The sequence below is a fragment of the Hordeum vulgare genome, chromosome 6H, assembly GCF_904849725.1.
Source record: "Hordeum vulgare subsp. vulgare chromosome 6H, MorexV3_pseudomolecules_assembly, whole genome shotgun sequence".
NCBI classification, from domain to species: domain Eukaryota; kingdom Viridiplantae; phylum Streptophyta; class Magnoliopsida; order Poales; family Poaceae; genus Hordeum; species Hordeum vulgare.
Window position 1 is genome coordinate 531,806,710 of NC_058523.1, and position 20,183 is coordinate 531,826,892.

The 20,183-nt window shown below is 43.0% G+C and overlaps 2 protein-coding genes across 2 annotated transcripts; both read left to right on the forward strand.

Annotated features, from left to right (window-relative positions):
- The first annotated feature begins 6,419 nt into the window (after nucleotides 1-6,419).
- Nucleotides 6,420-14,361, forward strand: LOC123401439 (pyrophosphate-energized membrane proton pump 3). Its single transcript, XM_045095255.1, has 15 exons — nucleotides 6,420-6,865; nucleotides 7,561-7,763; nucleotides 8,495-8,698; nucleotides 9,510-9,661; nucleotides 9,738-9,885; nucleotides 9,980-10,112; nucleotides 10,816-10,988; nucleotides 11,384-11,504; nucleotides 11,801-11,988; nucleotides 12,291-12,728; nucleotides 12,890-13,054; nucleotides 13,141-13,296; nucleotides 13,382-13,493; nucleotides 13,608-13,827; nucleotides 14,021-14,361. Exons 2-15 carry the CDS (start codon nucleotides 7,674-7,676, stop codon nucleotides 14,118-14,120), a joined length of 2,400 nt encoding a protein of 799 aa, XP_044951190.1. The 5' UTR covers nucleotides 6,420-6,865; nucleotides 7,561-7,673; the 3' UTR covers nucleotides 14,121-14,361.
- A 741-nt stretch (nucleotides 14,362-15,102) lies between these two features.
- LOC123401440 (26S proteasome regulatory subunit 7A-like) lies at nucleotides 15,103-19,046 on the forward strand. The gene is made up of 10 exons (XM_045095256.1): nucleotides 15,103-15,293; nucleotides 15,823-15,904; nucleotides 16,355-16,446; nucleotides 16,550-16,627; nucleotides 16,716-16,777; nucleotides 17,369-17,513; nucleotides 17,632-17,850; nucleotides 17,966-18,147; nucleotides 18,352-18,527; nucleotides 18,647-19,046. Exons 1-10 carry the CDS (start codon nucleotides 15,207-15,209, stop codon nucleotides 18,802-18,804), a joined length of 1,281 nt encoding a protein of 426 aa, XP_044951191.1. The 5' UTR covers nucleotides 15,103-15,206; the 3' UTR covers nucleotides 18,805-19,046.
- The last annotated feature ends 1,137 nt before the right edge of the window (nucleotides 19,047-20,183 follow it).

Below are 20,183 nucleotides of genomic sequence, written 5' to 3' on the forward strand. Positions count from 1 at the left end.
CCGTATGTCATTCCCTTTGTCCTTCAGCATGTTACTTGCCCGAGATTCGATCGTCAGTATCAGCATACCTATTTCAATCTCGTTTACCAGCAAGTCTCTTTACTCATTCCGTAATACAAGATCCCGTGACTTACACTAAGTCATATTGCTTGCAAGGCTTGTGTGTGATGTTGTATTACCGAGTGGGCCCCGAGATACCTCTCCGTCACACGGAGTGACAAATCCCAGTCTTGATCCATACTAACTCAACAGACACCTTCGGAGATACCTGTAGAGCATCTTTATAGTCACCCAGTTACGTTGTGACGTTTGATACACACAAGGCATTCCTCTGGTGTCAGTGAGTTATATGATCTCATGGTTATAGGAATAAATACTTGACACGCAGAAAAAAAGTAGCAACAAAATGACACGATCAACATGCTACGTTCATTAGTTTGGGTCTAGTCCATCACATGATTCTCCTAATGATGTGATCCCGTTATCAAGTGACAACACTTGCTTATGGTCAGGAAACCCTGACCATCTTTGATCAACGAGCTAGTCAACTAGAGGCTTACTAGGGACAGTGTTTTGTCTATGTATCCACACAAGTATTGTGTTTCCAATCAATACAATTATAGAATGGATAATAAACGATTATCATGAACAAAGAAATATAATAATAACTAATTTATTATTGCCCCTAGGGCATATTTCCAACAACACGAAGCCCTTGGCGCCCCTCTCTCTCCTTAGACCGTTTTCTCCTTCGTTCGCGGTTTCGGTAGCGCTAGGCGTAGCCGTGCCGAGATAGTACCGCCACCACCACGCCATCATGTTGCCGGAGAACTCATCTACTACTCCGCCCTCGCTTGCTGGATCGAGGAGGCGGAGACGTCATCGAGTTGTACGTGTGTTGAACGCGGAGGTGTCGTCCATTTGGCACTAGATCGGGATGGATCGTGATGAGATCATGGGACGGGCTGCGATTTGGATCGCGAAGATGTTCCACTACATCAACCGCGTTATATACGTTTTCGCTTAGCGATCTACAAGGGTATGTAGATTCAATTTCTCCTCTTGTAGATGATCATCACCATGGATAGGTCTTGCGTGTGCGTACGTTTTTTTTTGTTTTCCATGCAACATTCCCCGACATTTTATCTATAATTTTTGGCCTCGTGAAGGAGAAAGTATCTATCTATCTTGGGGGAGGCTGAAGTCAATGTTACATTCATGCTCTAATCATATTAATGGAATACTTTTAGGACATGCAGTGAACGATTTACACACATTTAGGACCCGCGGTGAACGGTTTCAAATTTTTAGGACCTACTTAACACACTTGGAATACTTTTAGGACCTCTCGTGTATTTTACTCTCATTTTAATATCTTCATCATGATTACGGTAAAAACCGGGTGGAAGAGCTTTTTCTAAGAATTATCACTTAGCTCAACCTAGCGGTCCTCTCCTTACTTTCATTAGTAGAGACTTGGATAGATTTGATGGAATCATAAATATCATGCTTGGGTGACAAAATTTTATTTTTAAGAGTTTCCACATCATGACAAATTCTATCTATATTTCTAGCCATATCATCAACTTTATGCAACTTTTCTTCTACCATAGTATTGAAAACTTTTTGAGAACTAATAAATTCTTTAATTGTGTTCTCAAGATCAAAGTACATCCTATTATTATTAGTAGAAGAATTTCCATAGGAATTACCATAGTTATTAGAGGAATTACCGGGGTACGGTCTATCATTGAAATTTCCTCTATGAGCATTATTGTTGAAATTATTTCATGAGACAAAGTTCACGTCAATAGCATCATTATTTTTCTCAATAAAAGTAGATAATGGCATATCATTGGGATCAACATTAGCATGCTTACTAGCAACCATATTCAGAGCATCCATCTTATCACTCAAAGTAGCAATTTCCTCAACATAATTTACCTTCTTACCAGTTGGAGCTCTTTCGGTGTGCCATTGAGAATAATTTGTCATGATATTATCCAGAAGTTTGGTGGCCTCTTCCAATGTCACCTCCATAAAGGTACCACCTGCATCAGAATCTAGAAGGTTTCCAGACACAAAGTTTAGTCCCGCATAGAAATTTTGTATAATCATCCATAAACTCACGCCATGCGTGTGGCAATTTCTAATCATCAATTTCATTCTCTCCCATGTTTGTGTAACATGGTCTTGCTCATGTTGTTTAAAATTTAGAATTTGATTAGCGGGAGGAAAATACTTGGCAATGAAAACATATTTACACGTATCCCATGTTCTAATACTATTACGAGGTAAAGATGAAAGCCAAGCTTTAGCTTTGTCTCCTAGTGAAAAACGAAATAATTTCAATTTGGCCACATCATTATCCATATCCTTTTTTATTTTGCATATCACATAATTCAACAAAAGTATTGAGATTCCAAGCCGGATCCTCATTAGGACTTCCTGAAAATTGCTCTTTCATAACAAGATTTAGCAATGCAACATTAATATCATAAAACTCCGCACTAGTGGCGGGTGGTATATATGAGTACTAATAAAATCATTATTATTAGTATTCGAGAAGTGGCACAACTTGGTATTGTCTTGAGACATAGTAACGAAACAAGCAAAGTAACAAGTAAGCTATCAAGTATAGCAAGCAAACAAGTAAATTAGCAAAGATAAGCATTTTTTGTTTTTGATTTTTATAGCAAGTAAAATATAACAAAAAATAAAAAGTAAAACAAGTGAATGATAATTCGGTGATACTCCCCCGCAACGACGCAAGAAATTCTTCCCGCTACTTGTAAATTACATTGGAATTTTCCCCGAAGAGGAGGGGATATGTAGCATAATAGAGATAAATATTTTCCCTAAGTGAGAACCAAGGTTATCGAACCAATGAGAGGACCACACAAACGCCCATCTTCAGCGCCTACACACAAAAGACCACACACTTGCATCCAACACGGGTAAGAGGGTTGTTAATCCCCTTGAACTCGTTACTTGCAAGCGACAAGTAGTGATAGATAAATAATAGATAAATATAAATATACAATAAAATAAAGGTAAAAAAATGGCAGCAATAGTTTTATTGTCTTTAAAATTTGATTTGTAAAGACCCCGGGGCCATATTTTCGCTAGAGGTTTCCCTCTCGTAGAAAGCATACAATGGGCAAACAAATTATTGTTGGACAGTTGATGGAAAAGCGCATAGTTATGCAATATTTATTCATGGAAATGAACACCACATATAGGCATCATGTCCGTAAGCAAGTAGACTGACTCCTGCCTACATCTACTACTACTACTCCACTCATCGACCCATGTCCAACATGGATCTAGAGTATTAAGTGAAACAGAGTAACACCTTATGCAAGATGATATGATGTAGACAAAGTAAATCCAACTAACATGGATAACCCCCACCGTTTTATCTTTAATGTTAGAAATACAAATACGTGTCATGCCCCCTTTTGTCACTAGGATTGAGCACCGCAAGATTGAACTTATTACAACGCACCACTCCTGCTGGAGATAAATAAATTTATTTGACCAAGCCAAATCGATAGATCGAAGAGAAATGCGAATCTATCATAATCATGCATGTAAGAGTTCAGAGATAACTCAAATACTTTTCATGAATAATCTGAACATAAACCCACAATTCATTATATCCCAACAAACACATCACAAAAAGAGTGATTACATAACATAGATCACTACGGAAATCGTAGTGTTCTTGGCAATGAAGAACACCTAGGTTCTAACTACGGACCCATAGGTCTGTGTTAAACTACTCACACAACACCATGAGAGCAGCAAGGTTGATGTAAAGACCCTCTGTGATCGATCGCCCTTCGACAGTGGACATGAACAGGGCTCCAAATGGGCACACGGAGGAACAAAGACTTGCGAAGGTGAAAAAAGTGTTTTGGGAGGCTCTCTAGGTTTTTCCCAATATATGTGAATTTATAACAAAGAGATCAGGTTGAGAGGCCATGGGAGGTGGCCCCAAGCCATCACAGCGCGTCCACCCCGTGGGCGTGCCCTGTTAGCTTGGCGCCACCCCATGTGGCCTCCGGTTTCCCTCCGAAGCTTCCCGGTCTTATTTTTGTCCAAAAAAATCACCAAAAAGTTTTGAGGTATTTGGATTTTGGACTTTGTTTGGTACAATGTTTCTGAAAGGCCAAAAATCATGCAGAAAACAACATCTGACACTGAGCATTAGGTTAATAGGTTAGTGCTAAATAATAATAAAAAAAATCATATAAATGCTTATAAAGCATCTAAGTTTGATAACATAATAGCATGGAACAATCAAAATTTATAACATTGGAGACATATCACGACCAATCTCGAAAATCCGGGGTTGGTTCGACATGGCAAATGTGTCTGAACAACCTCAAATTCAGCATCACATGAGCTAGGTTTAAGGAGCGTCGAATAAATCGAATAAACTAGGTTTGAAAGGTCCAATTAGGCTCCTCAAACAGTCCCTATTGTCTGCAAAAAATCCTAATCTAGCAAGTTCATGAGCGATCTTATTCGCCTCCCTATCACAGTGTTCGAAACTAGTAAGGGGAAAATCCCAAGCTAGAAATAGCAATTGTCAAAAACCGCCTCCGTCATTCCCGCAGACCGTCCTTCATTCTTCATTGTATCGATTACTTCCATATTGTCCGGATTAATAACAAACCGGTTACATTCCACCTTTTGTGTAAGAGATAAGATCAATCTAGGAGCCAGAGCTTCTGCCGTCAAAGCATCCGCACACCAATCAATCTTCTAGTATCCGCCAACAATGAATTTTTATCTGTCATGTCCAAAAACTGTTCTTGTTGTGCCCCTAAGGAGGTCATGATTAAAAAGATACATCCACATTAAGCATCCACATTTTCCTGGTAACATTAAGGACGTGAGCATTGGCAAAGTTTGTCGATATAGCACGACCCCCATAAAATGTCCGGTGAGTATCTTGAAACTTCACTTCATAGATCAATCTAGATCCATCCCATCATAAGTACCAAGGAGCGTGGCAATCATTTCACGAGCATTGTCGAGTCGTGGTATAAAAAGATATTGCGCATTTTATTTCAAACCTCCCTTGCTTTCTCGCATAGGAACAACACATGCTTTGTATCTTCTGGCCCATTTTCATGTGTTTGTGGCAAGTAACACGACACGGAAGATTTTAATGCAAACCGTACGCCACGCAAAGACTTTAACCTTTGCCGGACACGATATCTATACCTAATAATAAAGCGGCTATTGCTTCCGTCGGAAAACCCACCGCGGTATTTTTATAAAAAGCCCCTTAATTTTTGTTATTCAACCCGCGCTCCATCATTTATCTGCAACGCAAAAGAAAAAAACGAGTCGCTGCAAAAATTATACCCGTACGCATCGCCTCCTCCCGTCGACCCTGGGCCACCCTGGCCTGTGCCCAGGCCGCCGGCCCACCACTCGCCGCCGCGGCCGACCTCAACCGCCACCCCTGTCGATCTTAACCCACCCGCCTCCGCGGTCGTACCTCTCCCCGCTCACTGCCCCGTTGCGGCGCTCGAGAGCATCGCGTCGACCCTGGTCCACCCTGGCCTGTGCCCATGCCGCTGCCACACCACTCGCCGCCGCGGCCGACCTCAACCATCACTGTTGTCGATCTCAACCCACACGCCTCCACAGTCGTACCTCTGCCGGCTTGCTGCCCCCGTTTCGGCGCTCGAGAACAGCTTCTGGATCAAATCAACGAAACAGCTACAGTGACTTAGGATGATGCGTCTGCTCGATGCAGAACGGCGGCAGCGCGGCGGAGCGAAGTACTTGCAGGTGGAGGCGGCCCTCCATGGCTCACACGGGGAACTCCGAGGTTATGGCGCGGCAACGACGACTCCTTATGGCTAGATAGAGGCGCCTAACCCTTGCTCCCCTCATCGTATCCCCTCCTCCGGCAGGAACTCATCATCTGGTGAGATCCCCTCCCCATGCCTCCAACAGTGTGCAAAGCACCGACAAGAAATTTTATTTTATGGGGATTTGTTTGCTGATGAATGAATGTATTGAATGTAAGATTGTATTGTTATAGAGACAGAGAATTAAACACCACCTTCAGTTTGTCATCTGATCCCACATTCTTTACCTCATGAGTAAAATAAAATAATAGTACATTGATCAATTCACGTAGCCTTTTTGTTTTGCTTTGCTTGTCCCGCTTAATTTCTCATCATGGTGGAATTAACAATGAACGTGTTGATTTCTCAACAAAATAGGATAAGACTGACTACATTAGTTAGTTAGCTTATTATTTTAATAAATCAAAATGATTATAAAAAGATTAAAAGTGTGTGATATTTTTTTCTCCTGTTGCAACGCACGGGCACGTATAACTTATGTTCGTATCTTTTGTAGGGGCGTTTCCCAGCCGAGGTGGATGAGCCACGGAGCAAATGCAAGCTGGCTAAAAGGCTCGGCTGATTTGGTGACCAAGCCGAGCCGAGACTCGCGTCAGACGGCCCGCAACGAGCTCCGTTTTCCTCCCAGCCCCCCTCCCGTCCCGACCTTTCTCTCCCCCGCATCTCCACTCCAACCGCATCGCACCCCTCCCTCCCATCTCCCCTCCCTCCACCCAGCTCAGTGCGCGCGACGACGCGTGGGACCGCGACCGCCGGCGGCCGCGCCGACGAACGGGACCGCCACTGCCGCCAGCGCCGGGGACCGCGCGGGGCGACGAGGCGGGCACGGCAGCGACCGGAACGCGACCGCGTCAACGAGGGGAGATCTCGGGCGGCCCCGCGGAGGAGCGGCGGCAGCGTTGGGCTCTACTTCCCTTCATTCCCGTCGACGTTTGGCTGACTGGCTTCCGCCCCACCGAAAGCCCTAGGTACGGACCCGCATCTGCTCGATCTGCGTAGGTGCTGGTAGATCAGGTTGATTCGCGGCGACCGCACAATGCTAGGCATGCCAATTCTGGACGTTGGTACTGCGTCCGTTACTGACTTAGGTGGATCCGTGATAGTCTGGTGTCAAGGACGAGCTGTTCGTGGTTTTACTTGTTTTTGGGGTTTGCGCACTCGATGTAGATGGTTCATTCATGGTTATCGCCCTTCCGTACTACACGTCCATGGTCGCTAGTTTCCCTGGGCTGCACAATTGATGCTTGTGATTGTGGAGGTATTGTTATATATTCAAGTAAACCAAATTTCCGGTGGTCAAGGCTGGCATTCAGAACGAGGCTATTGCTTTGCTTATCACAGAAACTATCAGTGTTTGATTGACATTTATCATTTTCTACTGCTCTTGTATGGTAATCATACCATGTTCTCTGTGTAAATATTGTCTGATTTACCTATAGCCTGATTTCACATCATAACTCGAGTTCATGCCCTAGCATTTGATGTAAATTAGGCAATGATTATGCAGATTGTGGATCATTTTTCAATGCTTTTCGTATAAGATGAAGTATTTATCTCGTAAAATTTTGAGGGAAAAGGTCCCTTTTAGCAAAGTGTAGTTGATGGTTGACGCCTAAGAGCTGGATGTGCTTGACCTTTTGAACTTACTGCTTGTGTTCTGAAGGTGTTTGATACAGACCATCCAAAATTGAGCGCCCAGTATCTGGGAGTGACCTGCCCCAAGGTGGGGAGTTCGCTCCTTTTCTAGTAACGAAGAGGGCAAACTCTTATTCCATCATGATGGAAAGTGAAATGGAAAAAGGAAGACCGTATCAGGAGAAACCAAGAACTTTTTCCACTGTACGAAGTAAATCATCTATACCGCTGGTATGACCTATTGCTAAGTATTCTCCCCCTTTTACACACCGAGCTTAGCAGTTACTAGGAGTATCAGTTTAGTTCGCTTTCATCTTTCCATGTGTCATTCTCGCACATATTTTTTTGCTGTGCGTAGTATATGCAATTGCACGGGAGGTGATAGCTCTTTCAACTTAATCTCTTATCAGTTTGAATGGTCCATAAGTTTATTTTGTCAAAATATCCACAGTATCATGTTCTGCATTCACCATTTTTTTCTTACAACGTTACGAGTTGAAGTACACACCAACCAAAAAATTGACATACCACACAATGCTGCATCATGATTGCTCTTTCCTCCGTTTAACTTTATATATTTATTACCATGTAGAATTTTCCTCTCTTAACTGATGTAATTGCTTTAAACAACTGAATTCTGCTCTATTTATTGCTGCTTGTAACTAAAACAAAAGATGTTATGTTGCTAATAAAAGGTCAAAAGCTCAATGTGTACACCACTACAAGTGTACACTACTGTTGCTTGTTTATTTGTCTCGAAGTTATTGCAGGCTTTGAAATGATTTGACCTAAGTAGCTGTTTTCATGTAGATGTTATGTGCATATTTTTACAAATTCAAAGTTCAGTAAGTAAAATTCTTGAAGTGTTTAAACATTTCTACCGATCGATTGGTTGGATTTTCTTTGCCCTGTTACGAGCAATTTATTTGTTTCTCATTCAGTTGCTATCCTGACTGCTGCAGGTCTTCCGTGTGCTGATGAAGATAAATCCTCGTGCCCTGATAGTTGTTCTTCTGCTGGTTGTCTGTGGTGTGTTCTACTTAGGAGCCAGTACATCACCAATTATAGTCTTCGTGTTCTGTATATGCACTCTCAGTTTATTCTTCTCTCTCTACCTCACAAAGTGGGTTCTCGCCAAGGATGAAGGACCTCCAGAAATGTCCGAGGTATTGAAAATGCTTGTGTTTAGCTCATGGAGGATATAGAAGCGCTTTCATTTTTCTCAATGTTCACTTCAAATTATTGGTTTCTTCGGCATGTTTCAATGTTACAAAATGTTGTATAACATATTTTCTGTCATCTCTTGCTTGACAGTTAACCATACCAACCTATGAAACTACCGGCCCATTTATTGTGCAATTTACATTTAAGGTTTAATGGTTTGGTTTTAGTCCTTGTGTTGATATTTGATATGCTAGATCATCGATAGGATTAGGACGTACAGTGTAAAATGCTACCTGTATGTGTTGATCGGGGTTGCAGGATGCTATTTAGCTGCAGCATGTGTCACTGTATGGAAGCTAGACAGTTCAATGCAAATTGAGAACATATCCCATATCATAGCATTTTTACCAAATTAACATATCACACATTCTAGCACGATCCCATTTCAGGAGGTTATTTTGTGTTGGAAGGAAGTCATACACTCGTACAAAGTATGAGCTTGTTGTGCATTGGCTTTATGTTTTTGTTTTATTTAATGACATTCTTAAATGCACAAAGCAACACATGTACACTCAACACTGTTATGCTGTGACTACTCATGTTGCTAATAAGTAAGTGTAAGTTCTTCTCTGTAAATAATTTTATTTGGACCTGTGAAATGGGCATCAACTGTCATGGTGTAGCTTACATCAACGTTGCCCCTTTTGGAAATCCTGTTTTCCAGTAATTTTATTTATCTATGCATCTACTTTTGTGAGTTCTGTATGTAAGGTTGTCAAGGTTTTGATCTGTCATGTTGCATGTACTGCTCAGATATCTGATGCCATAAGAGATGGCGCTGAAGGATTTTTTAGGACACAGTATGGGGCTATTTCTAAAATGGCTGGCATCCTGGCACTTGTTATCCTTTTCATTTATCTCTTTCGCACTACCACTCCGCAGCAGGAGGCATCAGGCCTAGGAAGGTGATTTTGTACCTGTTATTATGAAATCTCAGTTGTACCCATCTTTTGTTGTCTCATAAATTTCATCGCTACACAGGACAACATCTGCATATATTACAGTTATTGCCTTTCTCCTTGGAGCTGTGTGTTCTGGATTAGCTGGATATGTTGGGATGTGGGTCTCCGTACGTGCAAATGTTAGAGTTTCAAGTGCTGCTCGACGGTCTGCAAGGGAAGCATTGCAGGTTTTGTTTCGCATCCTTGATATATTATCTTTCATGTTTCATGTGTTTCCCCTGTACGGTATAGTTTGAAATCATGACTGATTTCTCGAAACAGATTGCTGTCCGTGCAGGTGGTTTCTCGGCCATCGTAGTTGTTGGCATGGCTGTATTTGGTGTGGCATTACTCTATGCAACATTTTATGTTTGGCTTGGAGTAGATTCACCTGATTCGATGAAGGTTACAGACTGTAAGTTATTTCAAACATGATATATTCAATACCTGGGACAATAGAACTCTGCTTGAATTGCCAGTTGAGCTATATGGTCTAGTGTACATGGTCAGAGATTGCAAATTTGGTTCATACATTTTTTTTTTGTTAAACTGGTGACCAATGATGAGTTCATAAATGACAATTCTGTAGGAGTAATGTTGAGCAAGGAAAAATACTTTGCTTCAAAGATTGTCAATGTGGTCTTTACATTATTTTTGTTTGCATTTTGACCTTTTACAACACCAAGATGTGACTTTGAACATTACTTCTTACAACGTTAGTCCTTATATTATCAAGTAAAAATAACTAATACTAGAAACATTTTTAACAGTAAATGTAGTTATTTAATCTTCTCATGGCCTCCTTACATAGTTTTGAACTTATGGTCAAACCTTCAAAAGAAAAGATGGGAATAATTATTTATTGGTAAGTACCACAATGTGATCAACACTGGAAGCTTGAGTGGATAAAATGACTCATTATAAAAGATATTCTATAAAGAAAAGTAACGTTAAGTCCTAATTGGACACCGGTAACTGATCCATTACTGTTATGCTTGTAGTTGCAAATTTATAGATGTAGTTGATCCATTACTGATATGCTTGTAGTTGCAAATTTATAGATGCGTTTTCAATTCAAAAGAACATTGCTGTTGCTGATTTCATGTGTTTTTGTGTAGTGCCTCTTCTCCTTGTGGGGTACGGTTTTGGTGCGTCGTTTGTTGCCCTTTTTGCTCAGTTGGGTGGTGGCATATACACCAAAGCAGCTGATGTTGGAGCTGATCTTGTTGGAAAGGTTGAGCAGGGAATACCAGAAGATGATCCTCGTAATCCTGCTGTCATTGCTGACTTGGTAATGGTGTTTCTTTAATAAAAAAACTGGAATATTTTTTCTTCATGCTCTTAATTGAATTTTGTCTTATTTTTTTCATGGAATATACCTAGAATAAGGGATAATATTTAATAATGATGAGCTCCATAAGTTTTATCAGAGATAATATGACCGTAACAGCTTGCATTCTTTCTGAAACCCAAACAAATTGTTGTTTCTGCAAGGGGTGGACTAGTGTTGTGGTCCAATGTGCTGTAGAATTCTTTAGTTCAGTAGATGCATTTCCAATGATCAAATATTTGTGGCCTGTGCTGGAATGCAAGATTTGCTTGTCTCTAAAACTAATTATCAGATTGTTATTAGCTTATAATTCATTTATTGCTACAATATATGCTAATAATAAGAAAACTACACAGGTTGGTGACAATGTTGGAGATTGTGCTGCCCGTGGCGCAGATCTTTTTGAAAGCATAGCAGCAGAAATTATCAGTGCAATGATACTTGGTGCAACAATGGCACAGCGCTGCAAAATTGAAGGCAAGGCTCTTTTGCTTTCCATGCTAGATCTCTGATTGGGATGTCGAGTGACATTGTTTTTGTTTTTCTCTTATGAATGTACTTTGGTCCATAAGAGCACTGGCCACAGGTAGTTGTTAATATGGGTAATATAATAAATTAGCTTTAATCTAGGGACTGTTGAGAAATAGTGCTGGATGACTCTCGGTGCATGGGATGTGCTTAGCTTTGAATAAAATTACAATCACCTTTTCTTTTGCGGGTCAACAATCCTTGTAACTACACTGATTTATAATCAAAATTGTTTACTGTTGCAGATCCCTCTGGCTTTATTCTGTTTCCTCTTGTTGTCCATTCTTTTGACCTAGTGGTGTCATCAGTTGGAATTCTCTCAATTAGGGGAACACGTGACTCTGGATTAATATCCCCTATTGAAGATCCCATGGCAATTATGCAGAAAGGCTATTCTATTACTATACTGCTTGCTATTCTTACCTTTGGAGGGGTAAGTTTAGTTATTCAACTTCTCTTGTTTGACTATTGTAATATCACTCTGTGGACATATTTTATTATACAAAAAATGATCCCAGGGGAAAAACATCAAACACGATCTGAACAAAGCATTTGGGGTGTCCCTAGTCCAGTAATCATGACCAATCCATATTTAAAAGGATAAATAATTGTGAACTATAAATCAGTTGAGCATTCGATATGTTTGTTTTGTCACATTTCGGTAAAAACCCTAGTTTACATTCTTTTTCCCTTGGAGATGTTTTTTAATTACTTATACATGTGCTATATTTGCAGTCTACTCGTTGGCTCCTGTACACTGAACAAGCACCTACTGCATGGTTCAATTTTGCCTTGTGTGGCTTGGTGGGCATCATCACAGCATATGCTTTTGTTTGGATTTCCAAGTATTATACAGATTATAAACATGAGCCCGTCCGCCTTTTAGCTCTTTCAAGTTCCACAGGACATGGAACTAATATTATTGCTGGGGTAAGCTTGGGAATGGAATCTACAGCATTGCCAGTTCTAGTGATATCTGTAGCCATTATATCAGCATTTTGGTTGGGACGTACCTGTGGCTTGGTAGATGAGCTTGGCAATCCAACTGGTGGTCTTTTTGGGACAGCTGTAGCTACAATGGGGATGCTTAGTACTGCAGCATATGTTCTCACCATGGACATGTTTGGTCCTATAGCTGACAATGCTGGTGGTATTGTGGAGATGAGTCAGCAGGTATTACACACGCAAATTTTACTGTACATATTTGAAGCATCTAAAATTGTAATGGCTGTAAATAAATGTTACTGTACCATTTGATTGGTCATGTTTATACATGGGTTTAAACTATTTATGTTTTGTTTAATCATTAACACCTGATGGAATTTTTTCTGCAGCCTGAAAGTGTTAGAGAAATCACAGACATTCTAGATGCTGTGGGTAACACTACGAAAGCTACCACAAAGGGATTTGCTATAGGGTCAGCAGCACTGGCTTCCTTTCTCCTGTTCAGCGCATATATGGATGAAGTAGCTGCTTTTGCACAGTTGCCATTCAAAGAGGTATGTATTATTATTACCTCTATATACATGTAATGTTGAGATTAGGTGCTTATGACACATGACTGGTTGTACACAATGGATTGCAGGTTGACATAGCAATTCCAGAGGTTTTTGTTGGTGGTTTACTAGGTTCGATGCTTATATTCTTGTTTAGTGGATGGGCTTGTTCAGCCGTTGGCAGAACTGCACAAGAAGTTGTTACTGAGGTCAGGAGACAATTCATTGAGAGGCCTGGAATCATGGTGAGTACCTGTTTATGACCAAGTAGTTGAGCTTTTATGCCTGGAAAAAATAATGCTAACTTACAAGATACTATTATCATTACAGGACTACAAAGAGAAGCCTGACTATGGTCGTTGTGTTGCAATTGTGGCCTCTGCATCCTTGAGGGAAATGATAAAGCCAGGGGCTTTAGCGATTTTGTCTCCCATGGCTGTTGGTGAGTTATATGGGTCTGGGAGTTGCGGTACCATGGTTCTGATATTTTGTTCTTTTTGAAACTCAATTTACGATATCTGATGTTTTCCCGAAATTTAATTGATATGATCTGCAGGCATCATCTTCCGGATTTTGGGCCATGCTACCGGCCAGCCTCTCCTTGGAGCTAAAGTTGTCGCCTCTATGCTCATGTTTGCGACCGTTACTGGTATCCTTATGGCGCTCTTCTTGAACACCTCTGGTGGTGCTTGGGATAATGCTAAGAAGTACATCGAGACTGGTGCACTTGGTGGTAAAGGCAGTGAGGCTCACAAGGCTGCAATTACTGGTGATACGTAAGTTTCTCGTTTCACACTTGTGTGCCGCTGCTTTTGGTTTATTGAGCTGAGTTTCTACTATTGATCAACACATGCTAAACTGAATAGCAATGATCTTTTCGTATACATGTTATGTGACCTAGCACTGATTTTGTTCATTCTTAACGATCATGCGATCCGAAGTAACATTTACGAGTATGTTACGCTGCAGGGTTGGAGATCCATTCAAAGACACGGCGGGGCCTTCGATCCATGTTCTCATCAAGATGCTCGCCACGATCACACTGGTCATGGCTCCGATCTTTTTGTAATCATCGGTCGAGCTCGCAGTTAACCCCGCAGAGAAATATCTATGGTTATTGTAGATGAGGCATTAACGTGAATGGGATGTAATGATTCGCTTTTAGTATTGTTTTGCCACATTGAAAGGAGAGGTTCTGTGCTGCCCATTTTGATGGTGCCCGTATTTTACCGTTGCTATTTGGACAAAAGGATGCAGACGTTGGAGAATATATATGCTGTGACAGAGATTAGAATGGACTTGAAAATTCATATGCCTTGTATGCACAGATCTCTTAATTGTTTATATCCTTGAGATTTACTTTCTTTCCAAATACATCCTTTCAAAATATCGCGACCAGAGCACTAGCTGCAATGGAACGAAGCGCTAAGGGCATGTATAATGGTGCTATCTTAGATGTGTTATATAGGATAAATGATGAGGTGAAGGAAAGAGAACTCATAAGAAAATATTTGTCTTTTCTAATTTAAGAGAGAACAGATGATCTCCTCTTTTAGCATAATATGTCTCACCATATTTTTAGGAATAGTTAGTTATTGAAGATATAAGACTATGAAATGACCCATTATAAGACATTTTTTGTTGTTGTTTTTAAATTACATGCAAAATTTAAAATACAACCATCTTATCAACCATTATACATGCCGTAACACTATCTAGATGTTGTAATCTGTTAGTTTCACAAACCAATAACGTTGCGTTTCAAAACGGTCACCACACAAATCTTTGAGCAATAAAATTTTACAAACCAACATATCCAAGTGCTCTCGGTTCGAATTATCAATTTGAATCTACAGACGCCTCTCACCTGGCACTGGCAGTCATCAAATCAAAAAGAAAGAAAGGAAAAAAAAAAAGCAGCCTGCCAGACTTGCGTCGAAATACGAAATTTTGTCGGAATCCGTTTCCGTCCTGGGGACACGGGTTCTGGATATACGTATCCAACCCGGCCTGCCTTCTTCTTGGAGCAAAAGTTGATTACTACTAGTAGTAGCCAGCAGAGGGCAGGCCCAGCGCACCCAACAAGCCCGCAGTCTCGCCTCTCGCACACGCAGCCGAGCCAGACACCGCCAGCGCCCGCCGCCGAGAAGACGCCATGGCGCCGGAGCCGGAGGACGACATCATGGCGGAGAAGAACCCGCGCCCCCTCGACGAGGATGACATCGCGCTCCTCAAGACCTACGTGAGTGCCGCCGCGACCCCGTCGGATCTCCCCACGCCCCCTCGAATCTGCGTTTCCGTCTGGCGGCGATCTGCCCCCGTTCTGGGCGCGGCGCACGGGTTCGCGCCTGCGACCTACCGGCCTAGTCTAGGGTTCTCTTGGGGAAACAAACTGCCGTCGCCCTCTGTGGATTTGTAGGGGGGAGGGCCCGTTCTGTGAATTTGCGATCTGGTCTCGGGCTGGGCGCGGCCGGGTCTGCGCTCGCGGACAGCCTAGGGTTTTGGTTCCTGTCCTCCGGGGAAGCTGGTCGTCGCCTTCTGTGATTTTGTCGGGGGAGGCCCCGTGGCCTGTGTCTGGGTGTTTCGCAGTCCTATGTGGGAGGGCTGGTGATTCTGCTAGGGCTTTGATGCGGGCGACGGGGTGCTGTTTATTTTGTGCTGCTTGCCTCTTTTCTGCGGCGGAATTCGGGGTGCTTAGGCGAGATGTGGAGTGCTCTTTCTAGGGTTTCTGCTCAAGTTTGCTGATTCTGGCTGCCGTTGACACTTGACAGGGGCTTGGGCCATACTCCACGAGCATCAAGACGGCCGAGAAGGAGATCAAGGAGTTGGCCAAGAGGATCAATGACCTTTGTGGTGAGTAAGGACCTGGTAATCTCTTTGTTGGTTTGGCTCTAGAATTTGTTCCTGGGCTAGATAGAGACCAGTTGTCTGCACTTTGTTTTGTTGTTTCACACTTTCACTAGGCTTCAATCATATGATAAATATCGAGGCATGTACCTACTGAAGATAGTGTTTGTGGTTAGTAAGCGTGTTAAGTGGTTCAGAATTTAACGTGTATGAATGCACTTATCGCTTTGACAGACTCAACTAGTAAAACATTTGTTTGATGATACGGGCATCTGACTGCTGCTCTTGCTTGCAATGTTCTCCCTGTTTGGTTCGTGTTTTAGAATTTTTGTTTTAGCGGTTTCATGAACATTCAGAATGTACGATTAACTTTCGAACTTCCATACAACTGTGCAGCTGGAGGGTAAACATTTTTAATTTGCTTGCCTGACCCATTATGCACTTATTAAATCTCAGGGATAAAGGAGTCTGATACTGGGCTAGCTCCACCTAGCCAGTGGGATCTAGTGTCAGACAAACAGATGATGCAGGAGGAGCAGCCACTGCAAGTATGTTACCTGGCCCAAAGTTTTCTTACTACTTCTCAATTTTACAGTTGTGGTTTAGCATGCATAATTGTTGGGGGTCTAAGTTACCTTCCTCATGCTGTAGGTAGCAAGGTGCACCAAGATTATAAACCCTAATACCGACGATGCCAAATACATGATCAATGTAAAACAAATTGCAAAGGTATACCATGCTTATCCTATATTATTTCAACCATATAACAATAGAATCACAGCAGCCTCTTCTCATGCTTTATCTTTTGATCATGCAGTTTGTTGTTGGATTGGGTGATAAAGTTTCCCCAACTGATATTGAGGAAGGGATGAGAGTCGGGTAGGTTACTACCTGTCCTTTTGGTCTTACTGTATCATACACCTTTCATTCAGATCAACCTGAGTAATTCACACCTGCTGATTTGTGTGTTTGATTTAAACCATGTTATAAGGTTGCAGCATATACTATAAATGTAGGATGTGTTATATGCCATCATGTAAGCGGAGAAAACTTTTTAAACTGAGGAGTGGACCGGTGCTTGCTACTGTGGTTATATCATCCCGTGCTATCTGAATACTTGGCGGATATTAATTTATCATTCGTTTGTTCCCCTAGTGTATGAGTATCATTGATTGAAAGGCAATGATTATTAACTAAGAACATGTTGGATCTCTGACGCAGTATCTCGTCATCTCCTTGGTTTAGGTATAAGTTCCTTCTGGTTGCTCATAGAAAGCAGAAGATGGGAGTATGAAACTTACTCCCCTACTTGTTTTTTGGAGATATTATATCTTGCTAAACCAATACTGATTTTATCAATGCATTATTTTTTTGGATAAATCGTCACTGATGCTACCCAGAATTGTTATCATTCTCTGTGCTTGCACACTATCATTCTCACTGTGGAATTGTGATTCATGCCTAATGCAGTGTTGATCGGAACAAGTACCAGATTCAGATTCCGTTGCCACCGAAGATTGACCCCAGCGTCACTATGATGACGGTTGAGGAGAAACCAGATGTCACGTATAATGATGTTGGCGGGTGTAAGGAGCAGATTGAAAAAATGCGTGAGGTATGCCAAAAAATTCCCTTTGATTCAGAACTTGTGCTTAATCTGTGAACCTGTGCATGCTAGTACATTTTAGTCTTGGACCTGCTTTATTTACTGCTTCCTTAACAACTTTTCACAGGTTGTCGAGCTCCCCATGCTTCACCCAGAGAAGTTTGTGAAGCTTGGTATTGATCCTCCTAAAGGTGTCCTTTGCTACGGTCCTCCTGGCACTGGCAAGACTCTTCTTGCTAGAGCTGTTGCCAATAGGACGGATGCTTGTTTTATCCGTGTTATTGGAAGCGAATTAGTTCAGAAGTATGTTGGTGAAGGCGCTCGGATGGTTAGGGAGTTATTTCAGGTATATCCAGCTCTGCTGATAACCTACAGGCTACAGGGATTCATCTGGTTTCTTTGACTTGAGTGTTCCGTCTTATTAAGAATCGTTGTGATTGAAATATATTATTGCTTGTCAGATGGCTCGCTCGAAGAAAGCATGCATCATATTCTTCGATGAAGTTGATGCCATTGGTGGTGCTCGCTTTGATGATGGAGCTGGGGGCGATAATGAGGTTCAGCGTACTATGCTTGAAATCGTCAATCAGCTTGACGGTTTTGATGCTAGGGGGAATATCAAGGTTCTCATGGCCACCAACAGGTACATACCTTTCCTTTCGTGTGCATTCCCATGTGGTCCAATATGGCATGATGCTCACCTTACATTCTGAACATCCTACTTGTAAGCTATTTATAGATGGGACTTGCGATTAAGAAACATAGGTGGTCCGTGTTATTTAAAACTCTTTACGCCTCAATCAGAAAATAATTGCAGCTAAAACATCGGTCTTGTCTTGTTTTCCAGGCCTGATACACTGGACCCTGCACTTCTACGTCCTGGTCGCCTGGACCGAAAGGTGGAATTTGGCTTACCTGACTTGGAAGGCCGTACCCAGATATTCAAAATACATACACGCACAATGAACTGTGAGCGTGATATCCGATTCGAGCTACTGGCGCGACTCTGCCCCAACGCCACCGGTGAGTACATGGACTTTGCACTCTGAACAGTCTTCCTGTTTGTTTTGATTCGGCTGTTTCAGGCACATAGTATCCAGCCTCTGAACAATTTGATCGGACTGTCTGATTTGTTGTTTCAGGTGCGGACATCAGGAGTGTCTGCACAGAAGCCGGCATGTACGCCATCCGTGCCCGCAGGAAGACTGTGACGGAGAAGGATTTCCTCGACTCGGTCAACAAGGTTATCAAGGGGTATCAGAAATTCAGCGCAACCCCGAAATACATGGTGTACAATTGAGCAAGCAGGCTTCCTTTTGTTTCAGTGCATGTTTGCATCCATACCGTAGCAGCAGTGCTTTGGTTTTCACATCCTTTCTGTGTGCTCGTTGGTTGTAAACAGCACGGTGGTGTTTCGGTTCATGTATGTCACTGTAATCTGGGAACCCCAGTGAAATCACTCTAGCTTTTCATAAAGCTTTGTCGAAACACAGTTTTCAGCTTGTCTGCTAATCAGAATTAATTGCATACATTTTATTTGGAGAGAAGTGTCTCTTGTTAGAACTTTGTATGTACACGCAGCCATATGACTAAGAGCATCTCCACTCGTCCCGTCAATGCCCCCCAGGGCGCCTCTTCTAGAGTCGGCGGCTAAAAGTCGGTCCAGCCGCACCTCCAATTCCTTGTTTACCATTGGTTTGGGCCCAAATAACAGCTGGGGAATTAGAGCCGAAGCGAAAAGTCGAGTGGGTCCCTTTTCCGTCGTTTCCTCTCCCTTTTCCCTTCATTTCTCCCTTTTCCCCTGCCGCTCCCGCCATTCTCCTCTAGCTCGTGCCATTCAGCCGCCATGCCATCGAAGAGGTACACCGCCCCGACGATGGCAAGACCGTTGGGCATGTCGGACGTCCAGTGGAGGGCGGATGTCCAGCGCCGGGAAGCGGTCACAACCGACCGGAGGAGAAAGCTCGACGCAAGAGGGCCATGGACGCGGCGGCGGCTGTCGATCAGGAAGACGCGTCTCAGGCGGGGATGATGAATCCGCCCGACAGTAACCCGTAGGCCGCATGAAGCCATCAACAGCGTCGCCGACCAACCTCTCGCAGGTGATGCCGCCCTGGGGGGTACGCGCCCTCACCTGGCTACTCCGACGGCGACGCGCATGGCGGTTTCAACCCCAACACTACCTTCTCGCATGGCTCACCGCAACGTTTCTCCCCCATCGGCTTCAGCCACGACCCGCGCACTCCCTCCCCCTGTGTTCAACGCCGACCTCAACACCCAGTACAGCTACTCGTCGCAGGCGTACTTGTCAGCCTCGCCTGCGCCGCCTCTGCACCGTGGTGCCCTTCCCTTCGTGCCCGGTTCGGCGCTAGAGTTTAACCACACTGATGCCGACATAGACGAGATCATCACGAGCGGCTCTGTCGCCGCCGCATCCTGCCCGGGTTCGACATGCAGGATGAAACAATGGGCACCGTCGGCGACATGAACGACGAGATTGACGACTCCGGGGTGGATGGGGGAAGGAAGAGCAGACGGAGGTGGAACCGGAACGAGTGCCGAGGAGGAGGAGGGGGAGAAGAAGCGGGTATCGAACGCCAAGCCAGCCAAACCCCGCATCAAGTGGACGTCCAAGGAAGACGAGTGCCTTGCCGAAGCGTGGAGGACCGTCAACATCGA

Excerpts from the sequence above, each read along its gene's own strand:
- LOC123401439 (XM_045095255.1), top strand. The coding sequence starts at position 7,674 with ATGATGGAAAGTGAAATGGAAAAAGGAAGACCGTATCAGGAGAAACCA. Across the intron at positions 10,113-10,815 it reads TTCGATGAAGGTTACAGACT|TGCCTCTTCTCCTTGTGGGG; the intron begins GTAAGTTATTTC and ends GTTTTTGTGTAG. Across the intron at positions 13,297-13,381 it reads TTGAGAGGCCTGGAATCATG|GACTACAAAGAGAAGCCTGA; the intron begins GTGAGTACCTGT and ends TTATCATTACAG.
- LOC123401440 (XM_045095256.1), top strand. The coding sequence starts at position 15,207 with ATGGCGCCGGAGCCGGAGGACGACATCATGGCGGAGAAGAACCCGCGC. Across the intron at positions 16,447-16,549 it reads AGGAGGAGCAGCCACTGCAA|GTAGCAAGGTGCACCAAGAT; the intron begins GTATGTTACCTG and ends CTCATGCTGTAG. Across the intron at positions 17,514-17,631 it reads AGATTGAAAAAATGCGTGAG|GTTGTCGAGCTCCCCATGCT; the intron begins GTATGCCAAAAA and ends AACTTTTCACAG.